The sequence below is a fragment of the Talpa europaea genome (genome assembly GCF_964194135.1).
Source record: "Talpa europaea genome assembly, chromosome: 11".
Lineage (NCBI taxonomy): Eukaryota > Metazoa > Chordata > Mammalia > Eulipotyphla > Talpidae > Talpa > Talpa europaea.
The window spans coordinates 101,630,624-101,657,985 of NC_140078.1; the positions used below are offsets into that span (position 1 = coordinate 101,630,624).

Below are 27,362 nucleotides of genomic sequence, written 5' to 3' on the forward strand. Positions count from 1 at the left end.
TTGACTCACTGCCGGGTCGGGGGCAGAGGATTGGGGGAGATGGCTAGAACTGCATTTTGAGGATTAAAAATATGAATGTCTTTAAAGTATACATTGAAATTCATGTAATGTGTGAAGTCCACACTATGTATCCGGTCTGTGAGGTGTATGCATCCCTATGCCCTGTTCATGGAAGTTTGAGCTTGTGTCATGACTACTGCTATCTCAGTTCTACCCTGAGGACCCAGAAGCTCAGCTGGGGCTTTGGTATAACTTCTTTCCAATCATAAATGGCACTGCTTTAGCTAACCCCCTGCACTCTTGGGCATGCATTTGGGCAGCTTGGAAAGTCTCTTTGTAACTTGCTTGTAAAAAAAAGAAATTCCACTGGGCGAGAAGACAGCCCCACTTGTCAGTATGTTGTTTCACAGAGGGTGTCTGTGTCTGGAATAGAAAGCACCACATGCCGTATTTTTAAGACCAATGTAATAACCCGATAGTGCTAAAGCTGCTGGTGGCCAGAGTGGAGGTCACAGCAGCTATCAGGGAAGGAAGGCAAGCGGACCCTGTGCCAAGCTGGCTCAGTCCTGTGTGTCAACTTCCCCTCAGAGCCTTCTAGACCCTATGCGATGGGCGGTGCGACCGACTCTTTTCTCCAGCTGAGAAAATGGAGAATTGATGTAATTCCATCAAGGACAACTAGCAGGTGGGGGATTTTTGGAATGTAAAATGTGGATGATCTAGACTCAATTTTACTTTCAGGTGTTTTCTTCCCCTTTTATCTGTTATTTGTAGGATGTTTAAGAGACAAGGGAATCTGGGAGAAAGATTAGTTCTTCTCAGTCTGACATTGAAATGCGAGTGGCAGGCACCTAACAGGGCCAGGGCAGCTCAGGGGCCGCAGGAGAGGCCTGATGCTGCCACTTGTGGGACTCAGATGTGAGTCATTGTAGAGTATCTGTCACCATTTCGATGCACAGAGAGTGGTTTAAACACAGGTTGGAGTTTGGGGTCAGGCCCTGAGTGCTAAGCACCCATGTCACCTTGTAGATATTATTTTGTGCTCCTGACATTGAAGATGCTGTGAGCTGACCGTGAGGGCATACTTCCTACTGCTGAGATTTGGGAACTTCCGGTGTTTATCTCGCCAGCCACACGGCCGCCATGTTTGTCTGAGTATATAGACAAGTGCCTTGCCGTAGTGATCTTCCAGTTATGTCTTTGGGTAACTTTTGCAGACATATTTACTTTCCATTGACCGGCCCCCAGATGTCTGTTGATGGAAACAAGTCCCTTCTCTATTTTCCCTTCCCTCTGGCATTGTTGCTCCTTTTGCTGGGTGACATGTTGAGTACATTTCTGAGGGTAGTCAGGTCTCAACTTCAGTTACCAAGAAAAATAATGCACAGGTTGGGAAGGCCTCCTTTTCTGGGAGAGAAGTTAGTGGCTCTGCATTTACAATGGGCGTTTCAGCTCTGGTGGTGAGTTAACGAGTTTGCTTCTCCACACTGCTCCCTGACTTGAGAGTTTATGAAATAGACTTTAACTGAAAGGGGATAAACAACTAAAATATTTATTGCAGGAAATAAAAAAGTTAACCAAAGTATTTTATTGATACATTCTTGGACAATATCACAGAATTGAAAGAGAATGGAAGGGGGGGGGTAGTTTTTCAGCAAGGGTTTTTCTCTTCCCACTAAATTGGCACATAAGCAACAAGATTAACGAAAGTACTTATTACAAACAGTAGAAAACATACATGCTTTTTTTTTTTTAAAGTCCTTATCACACTGGTCAGTCATGGGGGAGCATGAACAAAACCTCAAGACATGAAAAATCCATATTCTGGTCTCCAAATAGCTTCATCATTATTAAAATTATTGCAAAATATCCATATACCCTAATGAAAATAACAAAAGAGAACACAAATACAAATATCGAACGGAAATTGGTAACATGTACTGTAAAATACGTAACTGGCATGCATTCTGAAGATCAAGACCTCTATTCAGTCCAGCCGTTACCTCCTCCTAGGGCCTACGTCTACCAAGGATAGGTGGACATTCTTCCTCAGCACAGTTTTTGGTCTTTAAATATCATTTTGTCTTAAAAAATATAACATGATTTGCAGCGCTCCTATCGGCATTACAGAGTCCTGTCATAGGCGGTTCTGTTTTGAGTCGGCCGAGATCTTTCGAAAAATTGAACTGCTCTGAAATTCTCCCCAGTGTTCCACCGTCCGAGTGAATAGGGCTCTGAAAACCAGGCATTCGAAAACAAACAGCGAACCAAGGTACAACCAAGGATGGCAAAGTGCAAGAGTCCTCACAAACTGTACAGAAAGTCTCTAGAGGTCCGGACAGCGCTCGGCCCCACCGCGGTGGCCCGGCGCCCGCTGGTCACCCAGAGAGCCAGTGGGACTGGAGTCTCTACTCTCCCTTTGGCAGGGAAGGTCCGAAATTGCAGCCGAGTTGGCAGTGCTGATGCCAGTGACTTATTAAGCCAAGATAAAGGAAGAATATTTCATAAAGCAGCCATGTAGGACACTTGGATCCTCTAACGTTAGTCTCCCGGCCAGGGAAGCTCCTCCGGTGATGGGTGGCGGGCAGGACCAAGAGTCCTATGCCAGGTTGGGTGACGAAATAACTGAGGGTCTTCCTCCTCCGTGGTGCTGTGGCCTGGGCCAGGCTAGATCACCAGGTTATTATAACTGACATACTTCTTTTTTGCAGCAGGGCCTGAAAGAAAAAGGTGCAAGAGTTAGTGGTGGCAGTGGCCCTGTTGGCAGAGGTAGGAGCCGCGTCTGTGAGGCCTTGGGGGCAAAGTCGAGATGGGGGCTTCATGGGGGGGACACACACATTGTTTTGGGTCCCTGGGCTCTGAGTTCTGAGGTTTCGTTCACTAACTTCTCAAACCCTCTGGGTTCACTGTCCGGAGACCTCTCCAACCTCCCTCTTGACGGTCCAGAGGGCGAGTACTTGACACAAGCATGGCGGGGTTTCTAGCTGGCTCCCCTGTGCTGAGGCCACCCAGGTGGCGGTGTGTTTCGAGCAGCCTGGGCTGGGGAAAGGAAGCCCTGGGGCCCTGGCACTGACCTGGGTGGACTATAGATCAGCTCAGCCAGTGTTTCCCCCTCCGGTTCTGAGTCACACGGTGACCTTACTGCAGGCTGCCTGTTAGAATGTCATCAGCAAGTCCTACCTGCTCATGGGCCCTGCCTTCCCATCCTGGTTTGACGCGTGCAAAAATCTCCATTAGTCTCATGTGCACAAACCTACGCTTGCTTTCCTCGATGTAGACTAAATTATTTTTCCATTTGGTAAGTGATTTCCAGACTCATCTTCACTGACTCACTCACTCACTGACTCACTGTGTCGATTGCCTGCCAGAGGCCAGGCTGAGGGTAGGCACTGGTGACAAATCAGATCCTTTCCTGCCCACGTGCTGGAAATAAGGACTCAAGCTCTAAAGCGGGACTCTGCTTTCTGTTCTCATTCTCAGTCCCGAGTAATTCAATTTCTGTGACTGGACATGTTCTTAGTCATTCTGCACCTGCTCGTTGGACATGAAGTAACTGCCGTGTGGTGCGGCGTTCAGCAGCGGCTGATCTTACTGACTGTTCTCAAACCCTAAATGGTGGTGTTCATGGAACACAAACAAATTGTACAGATTTTTTTCAGAACCCGTAAGTAGGGATTTCAGTGTGAATTTAGTGGAACAGAGAAGCTGCAGTCACAGACGGCTGAGAGTTTGTGTCTGTACAGTGAGGAACACATCTGGGCACCAACACAGAGGGAAGGTCTTTCTGGATTAAAAGTTTGGATCCTGGGGGGCCTCTCTGGTGGTGCAAGGGGTTAAAGCACCGCGCCATGAAGCAATCTGCAGCCTTGACAGCTTGAGTTCGATGCCCGGCTGGCCAGGGAGCAACCCACATGGCACGGCAGACCTCTCCTGTCTCGTCCGCTGCTCCCCTCCGCAGTGGATTTCATCAGTCTGCCTGTTCTGCTCCCCACTCTGTCTCTGGTGAATCCTCTCACCCCCTGCATCTCTGGCCTGTGCCCCAGCTCTTGTATGCATAAATAAATAAATCTTTTAAAAAAATTTGGATTCTCCTTGAAAATCCCCACTGCCGGATTCATTTCTCTATTAAGTCATCTTTGAAAACTAGAAATAGGGAGGATAGAAATCCAAGAAATGGAGGGTCTTAGAGACAGTCTGGTCATGTGGCTGGTCAAGTGCTTCAACACACACACACACACGCAAACACACCCCCCTTCCAATGCTGGGGCCTTCTAGGCAGGCTCCCATTGCCACCCAGCCCTCATTGTCTTCAGTCCTGTTACACTAGACGATCCCAGCTGACAGTTGCAATAAACAGCCACAGCAAGCCCTGTGAGCCGCGGACAAAAGGAGGGAGGAGAAAAAACAAACAAAAAAAATCCAGACGCTTGCACTGACCTAAATACTCAAGACCACCTCCACTGTGTGAATAATTAAGATTGTTTGCCGCGGACGCCTAGCTGTCCAGGACAGGGAATGAAACGTACTTGAAATTCCTCTCCCAGATTACTTTAAAACACCAATTACTCGGGAAGAGTCTGCACAGAGAATAACTTAGACAATAATGTCCTTGCAGGCAATGTGAACATTAAGCTGTCACCAAGACGGGGCGATGTCTTTAAAACTGAGAAATGATCATGGAAATGACACTTGTGTGGATTTCTGCTGGTTTCCAGCGGCCGCAGTGAGTGCGTGTCATTCCCCCTTGGAGCTCAGAGGGGTTGAGCGCTCAGAGGACCAGAGTCCTGAGCAGGGGACTCTGCTCTCCAGGCAGGGAGCTCAGGCTCCCCCTGCACACACCTGGCCGGGTCTGACCAGCTGCATCACTTCCTTGAGGGGTGACCTAGACCCTGCAGGTGTGGCTTCTCTAAGCCTGTGGGCTGTTGACATCCCAGGCTCTGCGGTGGGGACAGTTGCGGTCACTTACGGGCTGTTGACTACACGGATGTCCAAGCTGTCGGGTTTCTCCTGTAGTAAAAGAGCTTGTGTATTTTAAACTGCAAAGTTCTAGACACTCCATCAGCCTTCCCCCTGCTGCTTTGGGGAAGGACCTACGAACGTGGCCATGAGGGATGAGGGGAGCAGGCGGGGCCTGGGGGAGGCAGTCCACGCACCTGCCCAGAGCAACGGCCAGTGTGTTGCTTATTGTGAAGACACGTTAGACTTATGAGTAGATGAGATGAGTGTCTAGGGCGTCTGTTAATTCCGTTTATTTGCATCGTCACGAGATCTGTGGTCCAGGGAAGAAGATCGCTTCACTCAAAATAGTTGTGCCTTGAAACCCTGGCTAAGGAAACAGGCTTGTGATTTTCATAGAGCTGCTATTTTTTTTCTCCTGCTTCAAAACTAAAAGTGTTTAGGGAGGAGAGCAGCATGGGACATGGTCCCTATGGAATGTTCAAAAGTTAGCTGCATCGGCAGTTCTCAAGCAGGGTGCCTTGAGCCGGCGCTGACCCCGAGGGGCGTCAAGAGCGGGGTATTCACCGTGAGTCACCAGCACGCCTTTGCTCCGGGAGAGGGGTCAGGCGTTGCACTTTATCCTTGGGATTTTATGAAAATCAAACGTAATTTAACACTAATTTCAGTCAAGTCGTTGTTTGTGCTTTTCTCATGAACTTTTTTGTCTCACAAAAATTTCATCTCACAAAAATTCCATTTGCCAAGTGGCTCATTCAATACCCGGGTCACACAATGTCAGGGGAAAAGGACAGATGTGGCGACGCCAAGGACTCTCTTTGGGATGACGAGAAACACTGAATTATGGAAAACACTGATGAGGTGCCAGGGAGGAGGCTTCCTCCCTCAACCTACTTCTGCTTTCTTTTTTCAAAAATACGGTGCCATCACTTAATAATGCTACACCAAGTGTTTTCTTGAGTTCTTTAAAACAGTTGGCTGTGTGCACAGATGTAACTATGCACAAGGGTGTGCATGGTGTGATTCAGATGGACATAGACATAAAAAAACTGCAGGCCCCACCCCGAAAATCACAGGCCCCTCTAGTGGCATCTTTGCTTCAGGGGCTCTGCCTCCCTGTAGGGGGTGGGTGGAGGCTTCCCAGCTCCCATCCCCAAAGCCACTGATGTGATGCTGTGGGCTCCCTGCTGTGCTGCTGTGGACAAAGCTGACTGTTGTGTCTCCTCAGATCGCACTCCTGACTTTTAAACCACAGCGAGCTATTTTCCCTTCAGCGTCCTAGGGAGGGCCAACACAGTCTGGGGAAATCAAGAAATCAATTCTCAGTTCTGCCCTGAAAAGAGCCAAGGAATGAACTAGTGTTTCTTTAAGAAATCTAATTTGTACAGCACGATATACAGTGCCAGGCAGAGGCTTCCACATTCTGAGACGATGCCCAGCAAGCCAGGAGGCCAGGTCTGTTTTGAACACTGTAAGCTCAACTGAGTTGATATTTGGGGCATTTGGTTGATGTTTTGCCCTGGGGTGGGGGGAGAACCCAGCATTACTACCTCAGAGACTTCGACTTCTTTGTGCTGTGCTCTGCCTGGGCACGATAGAGCTTCGGAGGCTGACTGCATAAGCGATGCCAGGCCGTGGAGCAGGTGGACCTCAGCAGCCACGTCTGGCTCAAGGATACCGTTGCAATCCCAGCCACACTGGCTGAGTGGCAGAGTGGAACTTGTTAGCCCTCCTGAGTGAAGGCTCCTGCTGACACCGTGTCTTGCTGCCTGCAGTAGGAGCTTCCCAGCCTAAGAGTGCACAGTGTAATAACTAGCTTAAAAACTAGTGGTGTGAAGGGAGTGGAAACCATCTCCAACCTTGAACAGTTCCTGATCCCATGCAATTCAGCATGTTTCCTGAGCACCTACTGTGTGCAGACACTTACAAGTAGTGTGCAATGTGGCACCATCTGCATCCTGCTCTTAGGATATTGTGTTCCACTGGGGGAGATGTCAGTTGTTATAAATAATTAGAGGCAGCCAATTCTTGTTTTTCTTGGCCGTTCCATTCTATAAGTTCCCCCCAATGTTGAACAATGATCCATGGCTCCCACAGCAGGATGAACCGAAGTTATTAGTGCACTGCAAAACACACACATTTGTGTGCAAGAAACCGGCCGGCAGAGCACTGCCTTGTCTGGCTTCAGCTGATGTGCGTCCAGAGACTCAGCTGTCTCGTTGCTCTGCAGGTGACAGCCAAGTGCCACCAGCACCGGCTGGGGCTACAGACCCATCTTGGTCAGTGGGCGAACACAGCATTGGTTCTGGGAGACCCAGTTGAGAAGCAGGAGGGTTGCCTTGTGTTAGAAGACGTGCAGGCCTGGGGCTGGGTGTGAGATGCTATCAGAGAATCCCTGTGAACTCGACTGGTGAGGATAATGATGGGATAGTGATGTCAGAGATTGCACTGCCTCGTCAGCTAAAATACTTTGGAGTGAAGTATCCTGGTGTCTGTGGTTAACTTCAAAATTGTTGCAAACAAGACCACATGGATCCAGAGGGAGCAGATCCAGGACAGGCTGACAGTGTATCTCACAGGGCTCACCTGCCGCCTTCCTGCTTCCTGCATGTGTGGAAAGTTTCATGACGGAACGGGGAGGACTCTGAACTCCAGAGCTCAATGGATGTTTCATGCTGTGCAGGGAGTTGTCCTTCCTTTGTCTCCCAACACCTGCCACCCTCGAGCAGTGTCTTTTCACTGAGAAGTGTCTTGGGAGCGTGTCTGTGGCCGGGCTGAGTGATTGGCAGAGCCACCTCCAGATTAGAAGGTGGAACCGTGGGAAAATCCCGACGCTAACACAGGAATAGGCTCCACTCAGCTGTGTGACCGTGGGCAAGTCACCCAACCTCTCTGTGCTGCCACACCCTCTTCTGAAAAACTGGCCATCCCTAGAGTTTTATAAGGATGAAAGAAGTGAATTCCTGTCAGGCTCTTGGCAAGGCTTTGGGATAACTTGGCTAGTGCATTTTAGCTCCAACCTACAGTCTTTCTGGATGCGTCTGGAGAAGCCCTCACACACACCACACGGACCCAAACAAAGGTCCTTCCAAGCAGGAGGTCGCTCTCCTGCAAAATGAAGCTCTTTAGTTTGGGCTTAAGGTTCTGTGAAGGTATCAGCTCGTCTGGAGGAGGCTGGAGTTGCTCAGTGCACCCAGCATTTTTCATTTCTTCAAAGGAAAAGGAATCGTCGGCCCTTCCTCGATCTGCTTCCACTTCCCTCCAGCTGCCTGTCTTTACACGTGTGGTCCTGAGACCTGCTGCTCCAGCGCTGGTGTTAATCAGCAGAGCCAACGCAGGAAGCAGGGCTTTGCCAGTTTCCACTGTGGCGAAAGTTCCAGTTTCTGCTGCCCATGCAGCTTGTCCCACACTGTCCACACCACCCCCACCACGCTGCAACGGGTCATCATTGATTCCAGGAAGCCACGCTGAAGCCCTCTTATGTTATTTGCAAATCAATTGCTCTGCAGCAATCGCAAATGTGTGTTTATTTGTATATTTCTTTCATCCATTTTGATTTAATAAATTGGATTTCTACTGATGAGTGCCACATGAATGTCATTTAGATTAGCCGAAGCGAGTTACCCTGTACTTATTCACGACTCAATTTTGCAGTTTAGAATCGAGCTGTGTGTGCATTGCTAGAGCACAGTGCAGGCTGAGGCAGCTCCCAGCAGGACCCATCAGACAACTTGGCTGGGCCAGCCACACATGCCCATAGTGTGGGAGGTGCTCAAGCTCGGGTCTGGGCCATTACCACTGATTAGCGACATGCTCCCCAGCAACTGCCTTTCAGGGTGCTCCCCAGCACCTGAGGCAGGCTGTAATACCCCCAGGGTTTGTCCAAGTGACACAATTTGTGCAACAACTATATGGAGTGACACAGAAGCCTTCAACTCTGTGGAAATAATAGGCCCCCCAAATTATGGGACCCCCAAATTCTTCTCAAGAGGTCTTTCCTAGATGTTAAGAAATGCCTGGCTCCTAATGGGGCGTCAGAAAGTACAAGGGTTTGTAGTGGAGTTGGCTGGACTCTGGGCATGTGCTGGACACTGGACGGCACTTCCCAGCCAGCGCCGAGGGCAGCATCAGCATCCCTCCCTCCGCTACGTGGAGGCTCGAGGAAGGGCCGCATCCAGTGTCACAGCAGATACTGCCTTTTGCAGCTGTGGATTTGCTGCAGTGGAGAAGGCTCTCGGGGCAGGCTATGTCAGGGTCACAGTGGTTCCCATGGGCCAGTAACCATCAGAGCACCCTGCCCTCTCCCTCCAGCTGCCCCTCCCCAGTCACCATCATCCTTTGCAGTCTTGGATTATTTCACTTCTGGTTTGTGCATCTGGCTCCTTTCGTTACTTCTCTCCTGCGGAGGGTGAGCCTGCCCGGGATCTGCCTTGCCTTCCTGATTATGTCCCTGCGCATCATCACCCCAGCCCTATTTGTGTTGCTGCAAGAGGCACGGCTTCCTCTTCTTAAGGTCAAAGTTTGGGCAATATTTCCTGTCCACCCATCATTAGATAAGGAAGAAGGGGTCAACAACGCCATTTTGCAAAGAGAACGGCGGAGAAGGTCGGTTCTCAGGACACTGGGCACTAGCCGGCCACACCTGTAGCCTCTCTGGACTCGGCTGCCTGATCAGAAGAGGCCCCGGGGTCTTCCAGAATCCCCACTTGAGCAACAGAAGGTTAATACCCAGAGCACTTCCCCGAGGAGACTGAGCACAGTGTTATTTTTTGAACATTAGCATTTGAACTCGAGGAATGAAGCAAGGAGGGAAACCCACGCCCCCGGGCGCACCCCCCTCGCTCCCTTGGAGCCAGAAGCTACTGGACACGCGTTTTACCGGCCCATCACTTTCCACCCAGCCATTTTGATGTCCTGCAAATACAGCCTCATGGCAATTTCTAGAACCAACTGTGAAAACTGAACCCATCAGCAGCATCATTTGGCCGTGGGAGGATCCAGTGGGCCGTGTGCAGTGTCCCGCTGGACAGATTTCCTCTGGGCTCTGCATCCTCTGTGGTGTCCAGGAGCCGAAGCAGCCCTGGCCCGGCCATGGAAGCTCCTTTTCCATAAAACCCGGCAGGTGCTCCCCACTTGCTAATAGACGCCCCCGGCTTAGTCCCCGACACGTCCAGGACTAAACATCAGTGTTGCTTTTGCTGGAAATGATGCTGCGTAATGGTCAGTTTATAGACTCTAAGCCACATTTTGAAAACCATTATTTTTCCCGTAGGCAGAAGAGTAGAAATGATGGCAGGGAATGTGTCCCGGCGTGGGGAGTGATGCCATGCGTGGGGGCGGCTGGCTCGGACAGGCCCTGGGCCGGGGCAGCCTGAGCGCATCAGGGGGCCGTGAGCGGGCAGGGGGCCATCCACCCCAGTTCCTGAGCCCTGAAACATCCCTGGCACCTCAGCGAGCGCTGTCGGCTGGTTCCAGGCGTTGGAGCCAGAAGTCGAGTTTCCCAGATACTCTGCACCAGCACAGGGGTCCCCACCGTGGGAGGGGAGAGCACCCTGGGGCCAGGGGGCAGGGTGGAGGGGACTCCGTCTTGCAGGGCTGCCGAGTACCTGCCCCATTCCTAGGGGGAGAGGATGCGCACACACTCACACACACTCTCTCTCACACACACACAGAGACAGCATGTAGGGGGGAACGAGGAGAGTCTAGGAGGCAACAAATGACTTTAAAAATGAGAAGCCTGAATTTGCGACCCTTGAGTCCTGATTTCCGTATGTGCAAAGTGTGTAAGTCGAGTGTTAATAAACAGACTGGCGGGTGTGGGAGAGGGTCCGCATCCCCAGCCTGTCACTTCCCGTGTGACCGTGGCAGGCTGCCCTGCCTCTCTGTGCTTGAGTTTCCTTAACTGTTGAGGAAGATTCTCGGCGGGGCATCGAGTCATCGCATGGCCCCCAGGATCCTGCATGGGCGGAGCAGCCTCTGGCACTTAGCGGTCACTCCCTGCGTCCTTGCTGGCCGCACCATGTCCATCCCTGATCAGCACGCAGCTCCTGCCCTCTGGCCCCTCCCTTGCTTTCTCTTTGTAGAGACAAGAGACGGGTGTAGGAATGAGGTATTTTGCTGCCCAGTCTATAGGAATCGTGGGACGAATTCTTCTGTAAACCTCTTTGCAGCCATAAGGGATTCCAGGGTTCAGGCTTGCCTGCGAAGGGACGTGTCTTTTAGTTCTGGGCCTTTCTTCACTCGCTTTCCCAAGAGGTGTTTCACTTTGCCCGCCACACTCTGCCGTAGGCCCTGGGGCACCTCTGAAGCATCCTCGCCACAGCAGCAGGTGCAGGAGGCCGTGTGCTGCGGGTCACTTGGATGGTGTCCAGATTCCGCTCCCGGCTGTGAGTCTCCTGGCTCTGTTCAGCCCCTCCTCCCCTAAGGGGGCTGGTGCCATCCGGACCATCCCCAGGGCCACGGGGGGCTCACCGTGCTTGGGGGTGGCAGTGCTCTGCGGGAGGCTGAGACGGGAGCCCTGGGCTGCTGCCCGAGGTGGACGACTGAGCCTCATGGGCCAGGTCTGCTCCCCCGTGCGTCCATCTCCTCTTGTTTTGACCAAAAGACACGTCCATGTGCTTTAACCTCCACTTTAACATGCGGGTTGGTGGCGAAGACCCTGCTGAGCGTGGCCAGTCCTCTCTCGATGTGGTTTGGCAAGTTAAATAAAGGGGAACCTCAGGGGCTCAGCTGGGGGGCTCAGCCGATGACCACGCTGCTTCTGTGTCTCTCTCTAGCCATCACCCTCTGCTCTGGAAGGGTGTGCGGGCTGCCATGATCTCTAATCATTCCTTTGGATGTGGCCGGCTAAGGCATCGCCCTCCCAGAGAAGGTTGCATTTCCTGGCTGGGTCCCTTCCGCTGACGAGCGCGGGGCGCCATGTCAGCTCTGCCACTGTCCGTGAGGCCGACAGGCTCGGAGAACCCTGAGGGACGTCTTTGGAAATGGACGTGGCCCTACTGCGTGGGCTGTGATCTCTCAGCAGATTCAGCGGCTTCGGTCCACTCTGTGAAGCTTCTCCTGCGCCTAAGGAAGTAGTCACTCCCCAGAAGTACTTGAGTCCCTCACGGTTGAAGGATCTTATTTCCATTCAGAACTGCTTAGACCTTTCCCCAAAGACTCCAAAGGCAGGAGATGCGGTGCTTTGCCAATTCCCTAAGGTGGCGTCTTGTGGGTAGCTCTTCTCCCTACTGTTTCTTTTAGCTGACGAGGAACTCTCTAAAACAGACACTCTTCTTATAAACATGTTTTCAATGTGCTAATGTTTTCCCCAAGATCTTTGTATAATCAGTAGAAAAAAGTACAGAATGGGAACATAAAAAAAAAAAACAAAGACAAAGAAATGAAGCCAACAAATACAAACAGCCTTTGCCCGCAGGCGCCGTCACGGGTGGGCACGGGAGTCAGCCGGCAGTGAGCGCCCACTTAGCCTCGTTCCCGCTGGGCGTGTCCTACTACCCCGGCCCCTAGGAAATGCCGGTTACTGGAGTTGGCAGGAGCTAGGTGACACCCGCTCACTCACCATAATCCGGTTTGGATTAAAACAGCTTCTTCTCCCAATGGCGTGGGACAAGAAAGAGAGCAGCATGGAGAAGCCAGGCTACCTATCGTTTCTAGGGTACCTACGTTTGTGGGGGCGTTTATTTCCAGTTCCTTCACAGTGAGAGTGGAACAGTGGACAGTGTCCTGTCTCAGCAGACGGGGTGTTAAGCCCTTGGACACGTGGGTGACCAGCTCCAACTCGCTCAGGCACTGGTGGCCGGGGCTGCAGACTTCCCTAGTGGGCCCTTCAGCGCGAGCCCTTTATGCCCACAGAAGCAGAAGGTGAGTCATTTCTCCAAATCTGTCATGCCAGGAGAGCCCCGAGTGCCACATTTTTGGCAGGAGAAGCCTAGGTTCGGCCGTGACTTGGGCTGGGAACGAAGCGCCCCGCCGGCTGGGTGCTCACTGGCCATGGGCTTGGAAACAAGACCCACTTAGCATTTTCCGGGACTTGTGAACGTGACCGTGTTGGAAACAGCCTCCGCCGCTGGGATCAGTTTGGACAAGCTGGTTCGGGTCAGCAGAGACAGGCTGGCTGCGGGCTCCCTGTCAGCGTGGGCGGCAGCCGCTGGAGCCAGGTGGAGAGGAGCTGAGAACACTCCGGGCTGCGGAGCTGTTAGTCTGGGTGGGGCTGAGGCTCCACGTTCCCACACCCCGTCATACCATTACTTAGGCACGTGCTGTGGGCCTAGGGTTTGGCCCCGGCTCTTGCCATCCCGCTTGGCTGGGCGCCAGGAAGGTGAGTGACAAGGCTGAACAAGGTGCCTGAAATTACCTGTAATGAAGATGACGGATAATCTCCAGCGATTACTGTGTCTGTGAGTGACAGGGTTGCACTGGGTGCAAGATCTTTTGCAGCAGCAAAAATGAGTCCTGTGGGGTTTCCAAGTTGGTTTTTTTTTTTTGTTAATGGAAATAGGCTGAGATCTGTGAAATCAGGCATTCTTCCACCCAGATGGGGCTGATGATGGACGTTTAATGCGCTTGAAGGAGAATATGAGCCACTTGAAATTACAAACCCAAGCTAGAACGAATGCAGAGTATAATTCTTACACCTGTGCAAGGCCGGCATTTACACTCAGAGGGGATCCCCTGAATTCTTCAGATAGCACCACAGGCCCCAGGGAAGAGGGCGCTTTGGGGGGCAAAGGATAGGATCCAGGCCGAGGAAGCAGGGCCCGGGAGCCTGGCAGTGTGCCTGGTTGACACAGCACTGGGCCACCGACTCCCAGTTCTGGAGAAAGGTCAGAAATCCTGGGGGGCCACCTAGCCAGGCCGGGGCACTGAAGACACCAAGCAGATGCCAGATGTTGAAAGCAGATGTCTTCAAACTTGTTTGGTCCCAAACTTACATGAATTCTGCCTGGAAACCCCACGCGTCCGAGAGAGGCTGGAGAAATCGGGTTGATATGAGGGGGAGCTGCCTGCTCAGCCACCAGACCCCTGACTGTCCGGCCATGACGCCCCGAAGGCCAGTGCGCTGGGTGGCAGGCCAGCATGTCAAATGGGTACACAGGCACAATTTTAAGATTAGGTATAATTGCTATTTATATATCACATTTCTAGTCTGTTTATTTATACAGAGGTAGGTCATATATAATTTTTTTTTTTTTTCTGAGAGAGAAGGCTTGAGCAGACGCCTCACACCTACCCACCAGCATCACCCAAGTCCCAGGTGCTCTGTCCGGTCCAGGCGATGGCATGAGCTGCAGTAAAACACAACCTTAGGCCGCCAGACGTCAGCTTCACAGCTGGGTGCTTCCCATCCATGCTGCCCTCCAAGGCTCCATACACAACCCCTGTCCTCCTCCTGGCAAATGCTTCAGTCCCTGTGAGCGGAAGCTGGGTCAGCGGCCCACAGGCCCTCAGCTCCTTCTTCCTGCATCTGTGAACTCAAATGCCTGCTGCTTGCCGCCTTCCTCTGTCTCAGCTGACAGACTGTGGCCTTCACCTACCACCTCCTAGTCAGCCTGTGAGATGCAAATGCACTGCCTCCTCCACCAGGAAGCCTTCCTTGACTTCCCCAGGCAGAATAAGCTCCTTTCTTCTTTCTGCCCCTCTAGCATTCTTTGCTTTCCACACGATTAGCCATCTGCCATCTTTTGTTTCCTGTCTGTACTATTATTTCTTCACTGTGTTGTTGGACTTGAAGGCGAAAAGAAAGCAGAATTGTGGTGAGGCAAATAAAATGCTGTGTCTTGTAAAGTCCTATCATTAGGATTATCAGTTTACAGAGTATGGAAAATAAGGTCAGTTGGGCCCTTTTCTGCAACATGTTCTATCCTGGTGCAGCCTGAATCCTGCGAAGCATGAATGAGGTGGCCGGAGGGCAAATCCTGCACACCCACTGCTGGAACCCACAGGCAGAAGCTTCCTGAACGGCTCTGTCTTGGCTGGAGAGCCCGCAGGGGGAAAGAAAAAGGGCTCTAGGGTCTTCTGCGGCAGGCACAGGTTCCTGGGAATGCTTTGGCCATCTGGCCTAAATGTTGTTGGAAATTTCTGGTGACCGTGATAGTTCCACCATCTGCTGGTATCTTGTAAATTATGTTTTCATCATCCATTCAAAAGGAGGGCTTTGATAAAAAAGAATAGATAGCTTATCAGCCGCCATGCCAACTTAACATGGTGCTGTTAATTATTGTGCCATTACTACGTGCTTGTCAAGTGTCAGTCTCCATGGAAACGACTCCATGGGTTTTTATCGACCACAGTGTCTGCAATGTTCAAGCTAAAGCAGATACCATCCAACACAGGGTTTGACATAAAAGTCTATTGATAAAGACCTTAAAATAATTGGCCTTGTATCTTGGAGAAATTGCCCTAGAATCCAATGCACAAGTAACCACAACAAAATCGACTAGGTTTGGGTGATTCAACTCAGTTTATCCATGTTGGGGCCACACACCTGCTGGAGTGATTACTTCATACATGGACATCAGACCATGCTTTCATTTTCTCATTTCCTTAGTTCAGAACTCTTCCGTCGTTCCCATTTGCTTTTAGAACAAAGGCAGACCTTTGTCATCTACTCAGCAAACATCGGTGTGGCTTGACAGTGTTTCCTGAGCTGTCGTCCCGCGCGTTCCTTCTCATCGTGAGGCCCTGGCCTGGCTGTCATGCTTGCCCTCCTCCTGCCGCACAGTCTTTGCACATGCTCTTCTCATGGCCTACATGGCTTTCCCATCACTCTGCATTCACCCGTGTCCACACATCGCCCAAGCAAAGCGTCTCCAGAGAGCTAGCCTTGACCTCAAAGCCCCTGTGCTCTTGGCCACAACAGTTTCTCACAGCACAGTTGGGTATTTATTAGCTTGAGGGTCTGTCTCCAGCTAGACTGAGTTCTTTGAATCTTGGGGATCTGTGGTTCTTCTTGTAAGACTCCCGGGTCATTCTGGTTAGGTGGACGGCAGACCTGACTTTGTTCAGAGGGGCGATGTGAGGCAGAATGCTAGCAGATGTCCTTTTGGGGGGGACTCTTAGTTGGAACGAGTGACCACAGTGTGGAAAGTGCCTCTTGGCACCATTGTTTGCAATTTTTTTCTGTGTTTTTCTCTTTGTGGAATGTCCTTTCTGCAAAGTGCCCTTGCTGTCCAAGGATGGCTTGGGCAGCAGAGTTGACTGAGGTCTTCCATCTTGGCCTGCACGAACACACTGTCGTGACAGCTCAGCGAGGCCTGGAGTGACCGTGCTGAGCCTATCTAGCCAGGACGAGGAGCCTTGTCCTGGAGTGTGGGGTTAGCGCTAAGGCTTCCAAGATGGAAATAAGCAGAGAGTGAGCAAGGGCCAGCTCTTGCTTTCTGCAGGGAGCACGGCTGATGAGGTGCTCTCCCACCTGGATTTGAGGTTCAGGGCGGCGTGTGCTCCTCCCACGGTGGACAGGAGCTGGGGTGCCCCAGGAGGAGTCTACCCGTGCGGGGCCCTGAGGGCCAGGTAGGCGGGAAGACAGCCACGTGGCCTTCTAGCTGACTCACATGGGCAGGGGCGCCACGTTTGCATCATCTACCCTGGGTGCTTCTGCCACTGGTACTGAAGCCTTTTGGGGGCCTCTTTGGCTGCCAGAGCACCACATTAGCAGCGCAGATGCACCAGTAAATGGAGCGCCATTGCTTTTGAAAACACTTGAGAGAGAAATGCTTGAACGCGATTCAAAATCCATCCACACGATCACATTTTCATAGCGCTTTTCCAGTAAGGGGGGCGCTATTGGGTTGTCTGCATATAAATGAAACTGTTAAACATGTCTGAGTTACTGTGAAAACACTTGCAACCTTCTTAGCTGCTCAGATAAAATTAATGTTTCACTAGGTTCTCAAGAATTTGAGGACATCACCCATATGCCTTGGCCAGAGAGCGTGTGTGGCTATTTCATGCCCGTGAGTCACTATGAAATGCCCACTCGTGGTCGGGACCCTCGGAGTTTTCACTGAAAAGACTGGAATGTTGAGAAGCCCCTTGTGAGGAGTAGGTGTGATCATAAACAAGTCATTAAGCATCTTGCTGCTCAGCGGGACCAGCAGGGGAGGCAAAAGGGCGAGAAACGCAGCGAGGAGCAAAAGGTGTTGATTTTGGAGACAGGGCACCGTGGTTTTCATGGGTCTTCTTAGCGAAGCTTCCAGGTGGTCAGTCCTGAAAATGACTTCTGCCTCTTACTCTAACAGAACTCGCTGGACATTTCAGAAGGAAGCACGTGACTGTGGCAAGTTGAGAAACCCCTCCCCTACCTCGTTTTCTGCAGGGCTACATGCAGGCCCCGTCCCTCCTGGGGTCACTGTGACGCTCAGTGAGCTGTCTCTGCAGAGCCCTGAGTGCAGAGACTACCTGTGAGCACCTTAGGCCGGAGGCAAAGCTGCCTCCCATCCCCAGTGCCACCTTTGGGGCGGGCTTGCTAGTGAGTCGACGTTGAACTAAATACCTTAACATTCCTTCCACAACTGAGCCCCCACCCAGGAGGCAGCGGAGCCAGTTCCAGATTTCCTACCATGTCCAGACTGTGGACAACCCAGCAGCAGAGTCTCAAACAAGGTCTTCCAAAGGCCATTCAGAAGACTCTGGGTCGGAGACTTGAGAATCTGTGCCCGAGAGCAAAGGGTCTCGTTCCAGCCACCTGAACAGCCACCTGGCGCCTGGCCCCTGTCCCAAGGCCCAGGATCCCGGGGGCAGGGCCCAGGCACAGGTGGGTGCAGAGGGCCCTGGCGACCCCAGGAGTCCGTCAGTGCTGAGCAGTCGGAGCTTCTGTTCGCCCGCCTGGGACTACCTGGTCTGCTCGCTGCTAGGCTGCGATGTTGGACTAATATTTGCATTCATTTTCTTCTTACTATCTGTCTCTTTTGAATTTTTTTTTGAAAATGTCATAGTGACATTTGAAAAACAAAAGTGTTTTTGTACTCTGAGGCTGTTCTGATGAGAAGGCTCACCCCTTCCTCCTCCTAATTATTCAAGAGCCGACTTACTGTTAGCAATTAGATGAAATCTGCAGTCTGTAATTAAGATCAGTGTATATGACAGTGCCAACGGGGCCGGAATATTTTATTATTTACCCTTTTATTACTTTTGGTGCTTTAAACCATTGTACTTGCAAGAATAACCTAAACACTTGGTAAATGAAATTACAGTGTTGCCAGTTTTTATGTTTTCTGCTGAGAGCGATAAAGAGCCTTCATAAGCAGTAACTGATCTGTGTCAAGTTTTCAGATTCACGGTTTAATTGAATGACCCAGTGACTCTGTGAGTTGAGATGAAAATGCTTATGTCCAGTGAACTTGATAGGGGGAAAAGGCTGTCCTAAAGCTCATTCCATACGGGCTTTGTGGACTCCCCCCCCCCCCAGGCCAAAGCCAAAGCCACTGGGAACTCCACATCCCATCCCCACCCAAGGGAAGGGGGCTGGGACCTGAGGGTGGGGTTCAGCAGCCAGGTGGGTATAAAGCCAGATACATGGGCTTTGGAGGGGTCCCCCATTTTGGCTCTCTGCCAGCTCGCAGGGTCCAGCAAGCTCGGAGAGTGCCTTTGGGTTTCCAGGTTGGCGGATCGGGTAGGACGCATTAAAGACTTTATTTCCCTATTTTCTCCCTGAGTTGTACATTTTCCTTATTTCTTTTTCCCTTGTAAATAAACCTTTCATTAACCTTTTCTGTGTGCCTGTAGTGGAGTATTCATAAATCCCTTGTAAGCACGCGGGTGAGGACCCACAGCCAGGAACCCGTTCAATATCGGGGCTGCCCTATAACAGCTGGCGCCCAACGCGGTTTCCAAGCTTCACCCATGGTTGACCAGCCCAAAGTAATTTTTCTTGCGTTGGTCACCATAAAGCAATCTCTCCCAAGGGTTAAGTTTGAAGTCAGCTTGCCTGGTAAAAGCTGGGCATGGTCGAAATCTTTCACAATCCCTTAAATGCACAGAGTCCAGAGTGTGGTACAAAGACCACACGTGGACTTGGTTAGGCCCTCGTTAGAAACGCCGTGTTAGCAAACTGTCAGATGCCCGCCTGCATCTTAACAAGATCCCTGGGTGAGCCCAGGACATTAACATCTGAGACACGCTGCCTTGAATTATTCATAAGGCCAGGAATGCAGACGCTGGAGAGGCCAGGATGACTTACTGGGCTTCTAGGTGCATTTCTGCTGAAGCTCCGCTTTCCCCTAGGCGTGGAGACCTGGCTCTGGAATGAACAGGGAGAGCAAGAAGAGCAGCTTCTCCTGCCTTCTCTTCCCCTCTCCTCCCACCCTTGCAGAACCTACTGCTTGAATTCAATGTTGCTTTTCAACACATACATCACAACTCCCACTGCCTTACATACGTCAGCTCAAAAAGTGGACTCTCCATCAGCCATGAGCCAGGGATGGTGCCAGGGAGTGAAGATACAAATGCCAAGAAGGGAAAAACAGTGCCTGTCACCAGAGTTAGTGTCCCTGGTAGGAATCCCTGCCTGGGGACCACGTACTCTTTTGGATAAGAGGGTATTTTCTGGATGAAGCTCCTGCCACCAGTGGAACCTCTGCCCCCAACTTGCAGAAGTGATGGCATCAGGGGCATGCCCTGCGTGAGTCCCCAGACCCAGGCCCCCACATACCAGGGAGAGTGGTGATGAGATGGAAATGCATCTCCTGGGAGAAGCTGGGCTGCGTGCCAGCAAGGGCCCTTCCGTGGCTATGCCCAAGTCTGTCGCCACACGTGAGCCCAAGTGAGCGGTGCCAACGACATGGCCCAAATCATCGGCACCAATTCCTGCTCCTGCTCCCTGGAGGACAGGAGGTGAGTGCTTTGTTTTCACGGCCCTCTTGGGTTTGCACGAGTTGTGCTTCCCTGGCAGCTAGCTCTCTGTTTCTCTTGGGGAAGAAGAAACTCCACTTCCGGAGGGTAGGGGGAAGCCAGCGTGAGACTCATCTGGTGACTTGACCCCAGGATCCCAATTTCTTCCTGGCACCTTAAATGACTCACATCCGCGCCCGCTGTGTGTGTCCTTAAAGTGGCACCACTCGGTGCCCAGCATGTCTAGCGGGTGTCGGGGCGATGTCTTTAATCCCTCCCTGAGCGCACACCCCGCGCCTCTCATCCTCCCGTGCATGGCCGCTGGATGATGATTTATCATCTTTCATCAGTCATTGCAAGTTGCCTCCACATGGAAGGAACAAAGCCCATATTACAGCGTATTTATGACCAGCGCCACTGACTATTTATGAAGAACCTAAAAGCTTAGTAATCGTCTTCAAAGACTAACTGTAAAGCTTGGGGAAAAAAACTCCAGCTGTTTAAAATTTGAAATTGTCAGTCGAATGCCTGCTGGAGACTCAAGCTTTCTATTTGTGCGTCTATTTTAAAACAAAGCGTTTGAAGACAATTGTCCCGATTTTGAATTTTTCCCATTACGCTGCCAGCCGAGGGCTTGCTGCTCCCTGGGGGCGGCTGCTGCTGAGTCGTGGGTCCCGGACGCTGGCCTTCCCGTCTGGCCCACGGTCCTGGGTCACCAGGCAGGTTTGCGAGGTCGTGGGGCAGCCACACCATTTCCTTATCTGAGCGCACGAAGAGTTGCTGAGGGCTCCCAAGGCAGCGCTGATCTCCTCAAAGTCCAGATAGCCTCTGAAGTGCCAGCTGGGGACGGAGACTGTCTGGAACAGCAGCCCTGTGCCAATGCCACATCTGGCACCGTAGCGTGTGCAGCGCCCGTAGCCCTGGAGGCACCTGACGGGTCCTTGTGGGGCCAGGTGAGGCAGCCGGGTTGGGGGACGGGCACCTCGAGTTTGGTCTCTCTAGCTGCCAGCCCGACTCCAATCTTGGACGGGCTTTCTGTGGGCGACGCGCTGGTGGCTCCTTCTGGGGTTGCAGAAAAACCATCAGTTGTTGTTCTTAAGAAGAGTCCACCTTGACACCATGAATAGGGTTAGGAGTTTGGAGCCGCACTAGGTTCAGAACCGTCACTGCAGCCCTGAAAAGGGGGGGGGCCAGGGGAGACGTCCCTCCCCGGCCTCCCGGGAACACAGTAAAAACCCTGGGGCCAAAGCAGGAAACAGAACGACACCAGGTGGTTTTTAAAGAGTGCCCAGAATGGCCCAAGGAGGCTGCTGTCTGCTCCCCGCCAGAGGCATGGTCTGAGTCAGCTCACCTCCAAAGTACATATTTGACTCACTTTTACTAAGGGGTGATTGACATCTTCTATGACATTAAATGCACAACACGGCGGCTCCATAGTTGCATATCTTGTGCGGCTGTGAGAGCCACAGGAGGGTCCCTGAACGGCCAGTACAGTAACTAAAACGTGTCTGTCTTGTGACGAGGATTTTAAGATCTACTCCCGGCACCATTCGAACGCGCCCCGCGGCACTAGTAATGAGTCACGTGCCGCACATGATGCCCCCACGTTTTTATTTCCTAAGTGGAGATCTGTGCCTTTTGACCTCCTTCACCCATTTTGCCCACCCGTGGTCAGCAGTCACTGCTCTGTCTCCTATATGGACAAGTTTATTTTCTTTAAATTTTATTTTTTTTAGAGTCTGCATTGACGTGAGCTTGTGCAGTGTTTGAATTTCTCTGAGTTATTTCACTTATCACAAAGCCTTTGAGACACATTGACATTGTCACGAATTGTCAGCATGGCCTTCTTTTTTATGACTGAATACTATTCTAGCAACTGTCTATGTGTTTGTGCAGGAACACGTGTAGACATACAGAGTACAGAGGTCACGCGTGTATATGTCCAAATGCACACACACAGATCCCACAATTTCTTGATTCCCATTGATGGACGGGCACTTGGGTTGTTTCTATTTGCTATTATGAATAGTGTGGTGGTCAACTTGGGGATTTCTTTTTGAATTAGTGTTTTCACTTCCTTGGACGTGTACTCGGAAGTAGAATGGCCGCATGACGTGGTGATCCTGTTTTCGGTGTGCTGGGGAATGTCTGTACCATTTCTACAGAAGCTGTATCCATTTCTCTTGCTGCCCACAGAGTCCAAGGGTTACTTTTTCTCTACATCCTCACCAGCACTTGCTATTTCTCATCTTTTGACAAGGGCCATCCTAACGTGTGCGAGGTGCTTTCTCGCTGTGGTTTTGATTTGTGTTTCCCTGGTGGTGAGTGATGCTGAGCCTGTCTGCAAGCACCTGTTGGCTGCTGGTGGAATAGGAGAATATAAGGCTTTTAGATTCTTTCCCATATTTAAATTGGATTGTCTCTTAGAGTTGTGTGCATTCTTTATATGTAATTTTGTATATTAGATGTCATATCTATAAATTGCAAATGGAGCAGGTAGTTAGTTTGCCTTTGCATTTTGCTCTGGCTTCCTTTGCTGGAGAGAAACTTCTCAGTTTGATGGAGTCCTGCTTAGGGCTGCATCAGCTATGCTTTAACTGCCTTTACTGCGGGAGTCACAGCCAAACATCCGTGACCAAGGCTGATGTCAAGGAGCTTCCTGCCTGTGTTTGTTTCTGGGGTTTTCCTGGCTTGGAGTATTACACTCAAGTTTTTAATCCATCTTGAGTTATTTTTTTTGGATGATGGAAGCTAGGGATTTTAGCTTTTGCACATGGCCGTTCAGCTTTCCCAGCACCTCTGTTGGAAGAAATTGTTATATTGAGCTACGGTGTCGAATCAGATCATTTCTAGACCATCTTTTATTTTATAAAAATAGCATGTTTGTTGCAGAATATTTAAAAGGTGCCAATATCGTGTGTGTGTGCGTGTGCGCGCGCGCATGTGTTTATCAAAGAACTCTGACCACATACACTCTTAGCTTGACACTCTGCCCATATACAGGCTGGAAGGAGGGGATAGTCTCATTCTGTCCTTTGTTGCCAAGTGTCTAGTAAATATCCCTACAACAATGGCCTTTCTAAAGTTTATATAACTGAGTTCACACACAGTGTCACGTAATCTGGTATCGGAGCTTCTTTTAAAAATTGGAGGGTCATTTTGTTCCCAAATCCAGAAGCTTTCTGACGGAAATAAACTTTGAGTTTTAAGCTTTCAGGTCAGAGATTGGGAGCACTTCAAGCCCCGGGGTGAAAGGGCCGCCTGCACTTTGTACTGTTTTACAGATGATTCTCTGCTCTCTTTAGCTTCAGCATTTTCCAGTGCACAGTTTCCAAGGTCTGAGCAAACAGCCGAGGACTCAGAACCATGTGTCTCTCGTGATGTGTCTGACCCTAGAGCTTTGCATCTTCTCTTTCCGGTTGCTCTTCAGTAATTAAGCCCCCAGGGCTTAATCCTGCTCCAGGTGCCTCCCCAGCCTCCAGGGTAGACATTGGGGCTATTTATGGTGGCGTTTTAGTGCATTTGCCTCTCTTTCGCCAGCCTCATGCATCATATGCTTGTCCAGTGGCTTTCAACTGGGGCAGCTGTTCCTCCAGAGAGCCTCTGGAAAAGCCTGGAGACATTTATGATGTCACAACTGCAGGATGGAGGTGCCACGGGCATCTGGTGGGTAGAGCTCAGCCAGGGATGCCACTTAGCTGTCTCCCATGTGCAGGACGCCCCTGCACCCAGCGTTGATAGTCCCACCCCAAATGTGACTATGTCTCGACTGCGAAGCCCTGTGCTCCAGCTGTACCAGACGACGCAGCTGCTCCGGTGCCCACCACCTGCCACTGGTGCGCAGGCAAGATCAGGAGCATGACCTCTGGGCCCAGGTGGGGGCTGGTACCCAAGATCCTCTACTCATTACAGGGGTGCCTTTGGGAAAGTTACCTGAGATATCCATGCCTCGCTCTCCTCCCCGGGTGATGGGCCAACGATATGTATCTGGCAAGGTTGTCATGATTGAGTGCGTGCATCGTGGTCGTGTGGGGGGGATGCCAGACCCACCGCCCAGGTCACCTGCTAGCCACTGGTCCCTGTTGCTGGACTCGAACTTTAATTAAGAGGCTCCCCCTCTGTCTGGCACCCCCTGTGTTACCTTGTTCTTGATGCCACAGTGAGCATGTCGCCTCGCTCCCCCAAGAGCACATGGCTCCTTCCAGCTCTTTCCATGCTTGTCTTGGGTGTCAGCGCACTGTCCGACAAGGAGCTCGCGCTGTCCCTGCTCTTGTGCATTGTCAGCTCCTGCAGGAGGTGCAGCCTGTCCTCGCTCAGGGCAGCCTGTCCTCGCTGTGGCCCGGGCTGCCCCAAGAGCTGGCACGCTGTAGGCCATCTTGGTGGGTTTGGGGTGAGACCCCCCAGCCCAGGAAGTAGCACTTTCTAGTAAGTTATTTGCAAATAGTTTAGAGGCCGTTTGCTTAGAAGTGAGCCGCCTGGAAGTCCATCGGGCAGAGGCGCTGTGGTGGAGTCCAGGCTGCGATTCTGTTGAGAGGCGAGAGGAAGCTCGAGACCGGAGTGTTCCCACCGGACTCGCGCCCCAGTGGAACAGCACATGACGGGCAGGGGAACCTTCCCATCTGCGAGGCAGCCACGTCTGGAAACCACTGTTGGGCTGAGTTCACTTTCCACTAGACGCCACAGAAGGGGGGTCCCTGTGCCCGAGAGCGAGCCTGCGGGCTATTTAGGGGGGGCTGGGTCCGGGGCAGCTGGTCCACCCCTCCGTCCTCTCGCTGGGCTGGGGCTCGGTGCTGTCCAGCGGCGCTTCCCGTGAGCACGTCTGTGCCGCATTCGCTTTGCTGTCTGACCTGACAGTCATCAGCTAAGGGGCCCGGCGAGAGCTTCAAATGTATCTCATGCGAGAGACGGACGTTTTAAATTTTATGTAACTGTGTAATTTTATGTAATTGTTAATAGATTTAAAGAGCCACAGGTAGCTCCTGGCTGCCTTACAAACCCAGCACTTAAACAGCTCCGCCACTGGCATCCGTGAGCGCAGGCGTCGCGGCCGGTCACGGGCATTGCATGAGCCCGGCGCCGCGGGAAGCGTGCTGAGACGCCAAGGCAGCCCTGGTAACAACTACCTTGCGAGGCAGCTACAGCATCACACCCGCTTTCCGGGTGAGAAAAGCAATGCGGCGAGACTAGGCGGCGCTCTCACATCACCGCCAGAGCTGGAGACTCGGGGGTACCGGCCCAGCACCCTCGGCCTGAAGCTGCATGTCAGGCTGCCACAGAGAGGAGCCCCCGCCTCTGCTAAAAGTGCTGACTCAAGCAGGGGCCACCCTGACCATGGTCACTCCCAGCCGGGCAGAGAAACACCCAGATTTGAAAATAGGGCTCTCTTTGGGACCCTGAGCTAATGGAGGCAGCTGGACTGGTAACTCAGAAGGCCCAGGTAGAGGCGGGTCACCCTCGGGGCCTCCAAAAGGCCTGGGTCTGTGGCCACTGAGTGCAGGAGAGAAGGCGAGAAGAACCCGGCTTCTGATCTCATGTTGCCATGGAGATCCAGCCTTCAACAAAGATGGCTGATGCCTTCGGCTGCAGCCATGCGGAGCGCCAATTAACATCATCTTTATTTAGTCTGCAACACCAGACTGCGAGCGTCTCCAGAGAGAAGACCCTGAAATAGCTTCCCACAGCGTGAGCAGACAGCCCGAGATGGCTGCCTGGAACCTGGCGGAGGCTGCCTGTGAGATAACCCAGAATCATGGGAAAAAATTCATTGTTTTAATTAATATCCTGGAAGACACCGTTTGTGAAAGCGATCGCCCTCACCTCAGCCCCACTGGGCTCGTGCTGCTTATCAGGCAGGATTCAAAGGAAGCAGTTCCCAGCCCCGGGCGCATCAGAATCCCCGGGGAAGGGTGTGAAGCAGCACAGGGGACGGTTCTGATGAGCACAGGTTAGGAAGAAAGGGTTTCAAGTAGACTGAAACCGGACCCGGAGTGCATTTCAGATTTCTTTTTTGGCAAATTCTCTGCCATAAATAGGGTTTTCATTTTTTTTTCTTTTTGCACTTGGCAAAGAACTTTATTAACCTTTGTTTCCCACACGATCCCCAGGTTTCCTCAGCTTAATTAGCTGCAGCGGATGAAGGGCGCATATGCAGACACGGGCAAGCTGCGGTGTCCGAGGGGCTCAAGCTGCAAAATAGGAGCAATCCCGATGGGATCAGGTCCAGGGACAGAGTTTTAAAAGGCCATCGTAATTAAAACAGCAGCTCCCAGGAACTCCTGCAAGTTTTACCGTCTCCAGAAGTTGTCTCAGTTCCGGCCAGGCCTCATCTACACTTTCTGTGAGCTCTGGAGCCTCCTCCAGGCCCTCCTCCTCCTCCTCTCTGCTGAAAGCGGTGCTCTGACAGCCACAGGTGGTTCAAATGCAGCTTTGCCGGCCCCTCGAGTCTGACTGTCGTGCCGCGCCGGTTCCCAAGGCTGAGCTCCAGCTTTCCAGCCTATGCTGCCGAGGTGAAGGGCTTCGCCGCGGACACCGGGCCTTGTGGGTCGTTGCAGGGGGCATCTGTCCCTTGGTGAGTGAGCGTGTGTGATCACCCCGTGTGAGCACCCCGTCAGTCCCAGAGGCAGCATTGACCTGCCTCCTTCAAGGAAACCAAAGCTGTTACCATCTGCTGGAGCCGCTCCACCAGCCCTTCCTCCTGGCGCAGTCCCCCTGCCCCGCACACTGGTGCCTGCAGCTTGGCCAGTTTCTTCTGGCTCAAGACAATTTCTTTCATTGTATTGGAACAGAAAAGGGAGCACTTGGGGGCCTGGGTTGGTACTCGGGGGTCTCGGGCAGACCTGCTGAGCCATGCATAGGATTTTTAAAGTGTCCTATATGCTCAACTACCTGCACACCAGCAGGTAGTCGTGATCCACGGTGACCTTGGCGTTGCAGGTCTCTGCCGGAGGTCTGGGGTGCCTGCCAGGTGACGGGGTGCAGCTCAAAGGAGGCTCCTTTGACTCTGCAGTGAGCCTGCACCCTTAAGACCTTGCCACTGCAGAAATGATCAATACTAAGTAGGCTAGAGACGTCCTGACATTTCAATCTGAAAATCCTGTGGGTTTTTCTAGACAAAAATGAGATGCAGATGGATGCGTGACACTCTCAGGCTTTATTGTGCGTGATACAGAGAGATATGGGCGCATGAAATGGGGAAGAGGCTCCGCCGGGCATCTCCAAGCTCTTCCCTGGAGGAGACACAAACAGAAAACCCCATTAATCCAGGCGACAGCGGGACCGCAGTGATGACTAAGGTTTGAATCAATCTGGTGCTGAACTCCGTGCTCAGCACCTTCCTTCTCTTTGGTCTTCACATCCACCCTCTGAGGGTCTCGTTTACAGATGAGGAAACTGAGGCACGGGGCAGCACTTTGCTTTAGAGGCAGCATTTTGCCCGCTGGGCGTAAGTGGTAGTGTCCCTCCTGATTCTGGTTCCACTTTCTTTTGTTCTCTGAGGAGCTGAGTGGGATCCCCAAGGATGCTACTGTCCCTGCAGCTCAACCCAGCTTGGACTGAAGCTCAGTGTCATGGGAGATGAG

At 51.8% G+C, this 27,362-nt stretch overlaps 1 protein-coding gene across 1 annotated transcript in view; it reads right to left on the minus strand.

Moving 5' to 3' along the window:
- Positions 1-2,667: 2,667 nt before the first annotated feature.
- GRM7 (glutamate metabotropic receptor 7) overlaps positions 2,668-27,362 on the minus strand; it is a gene marked incomplete at both ends in the record, with an annotated part of 567,779 nt that continues 543,084 nt past the window's right edge. The window contains one exon of the mRNA XM_084247524.1: positions 2,668-2,717. Within this exon, the coding sequence (XP_084103650.1) occupies positions 2,668-2,717 (50 nt within the window). The remainder of the gene's footprint in view (positions 2,718-27,362) is intronic.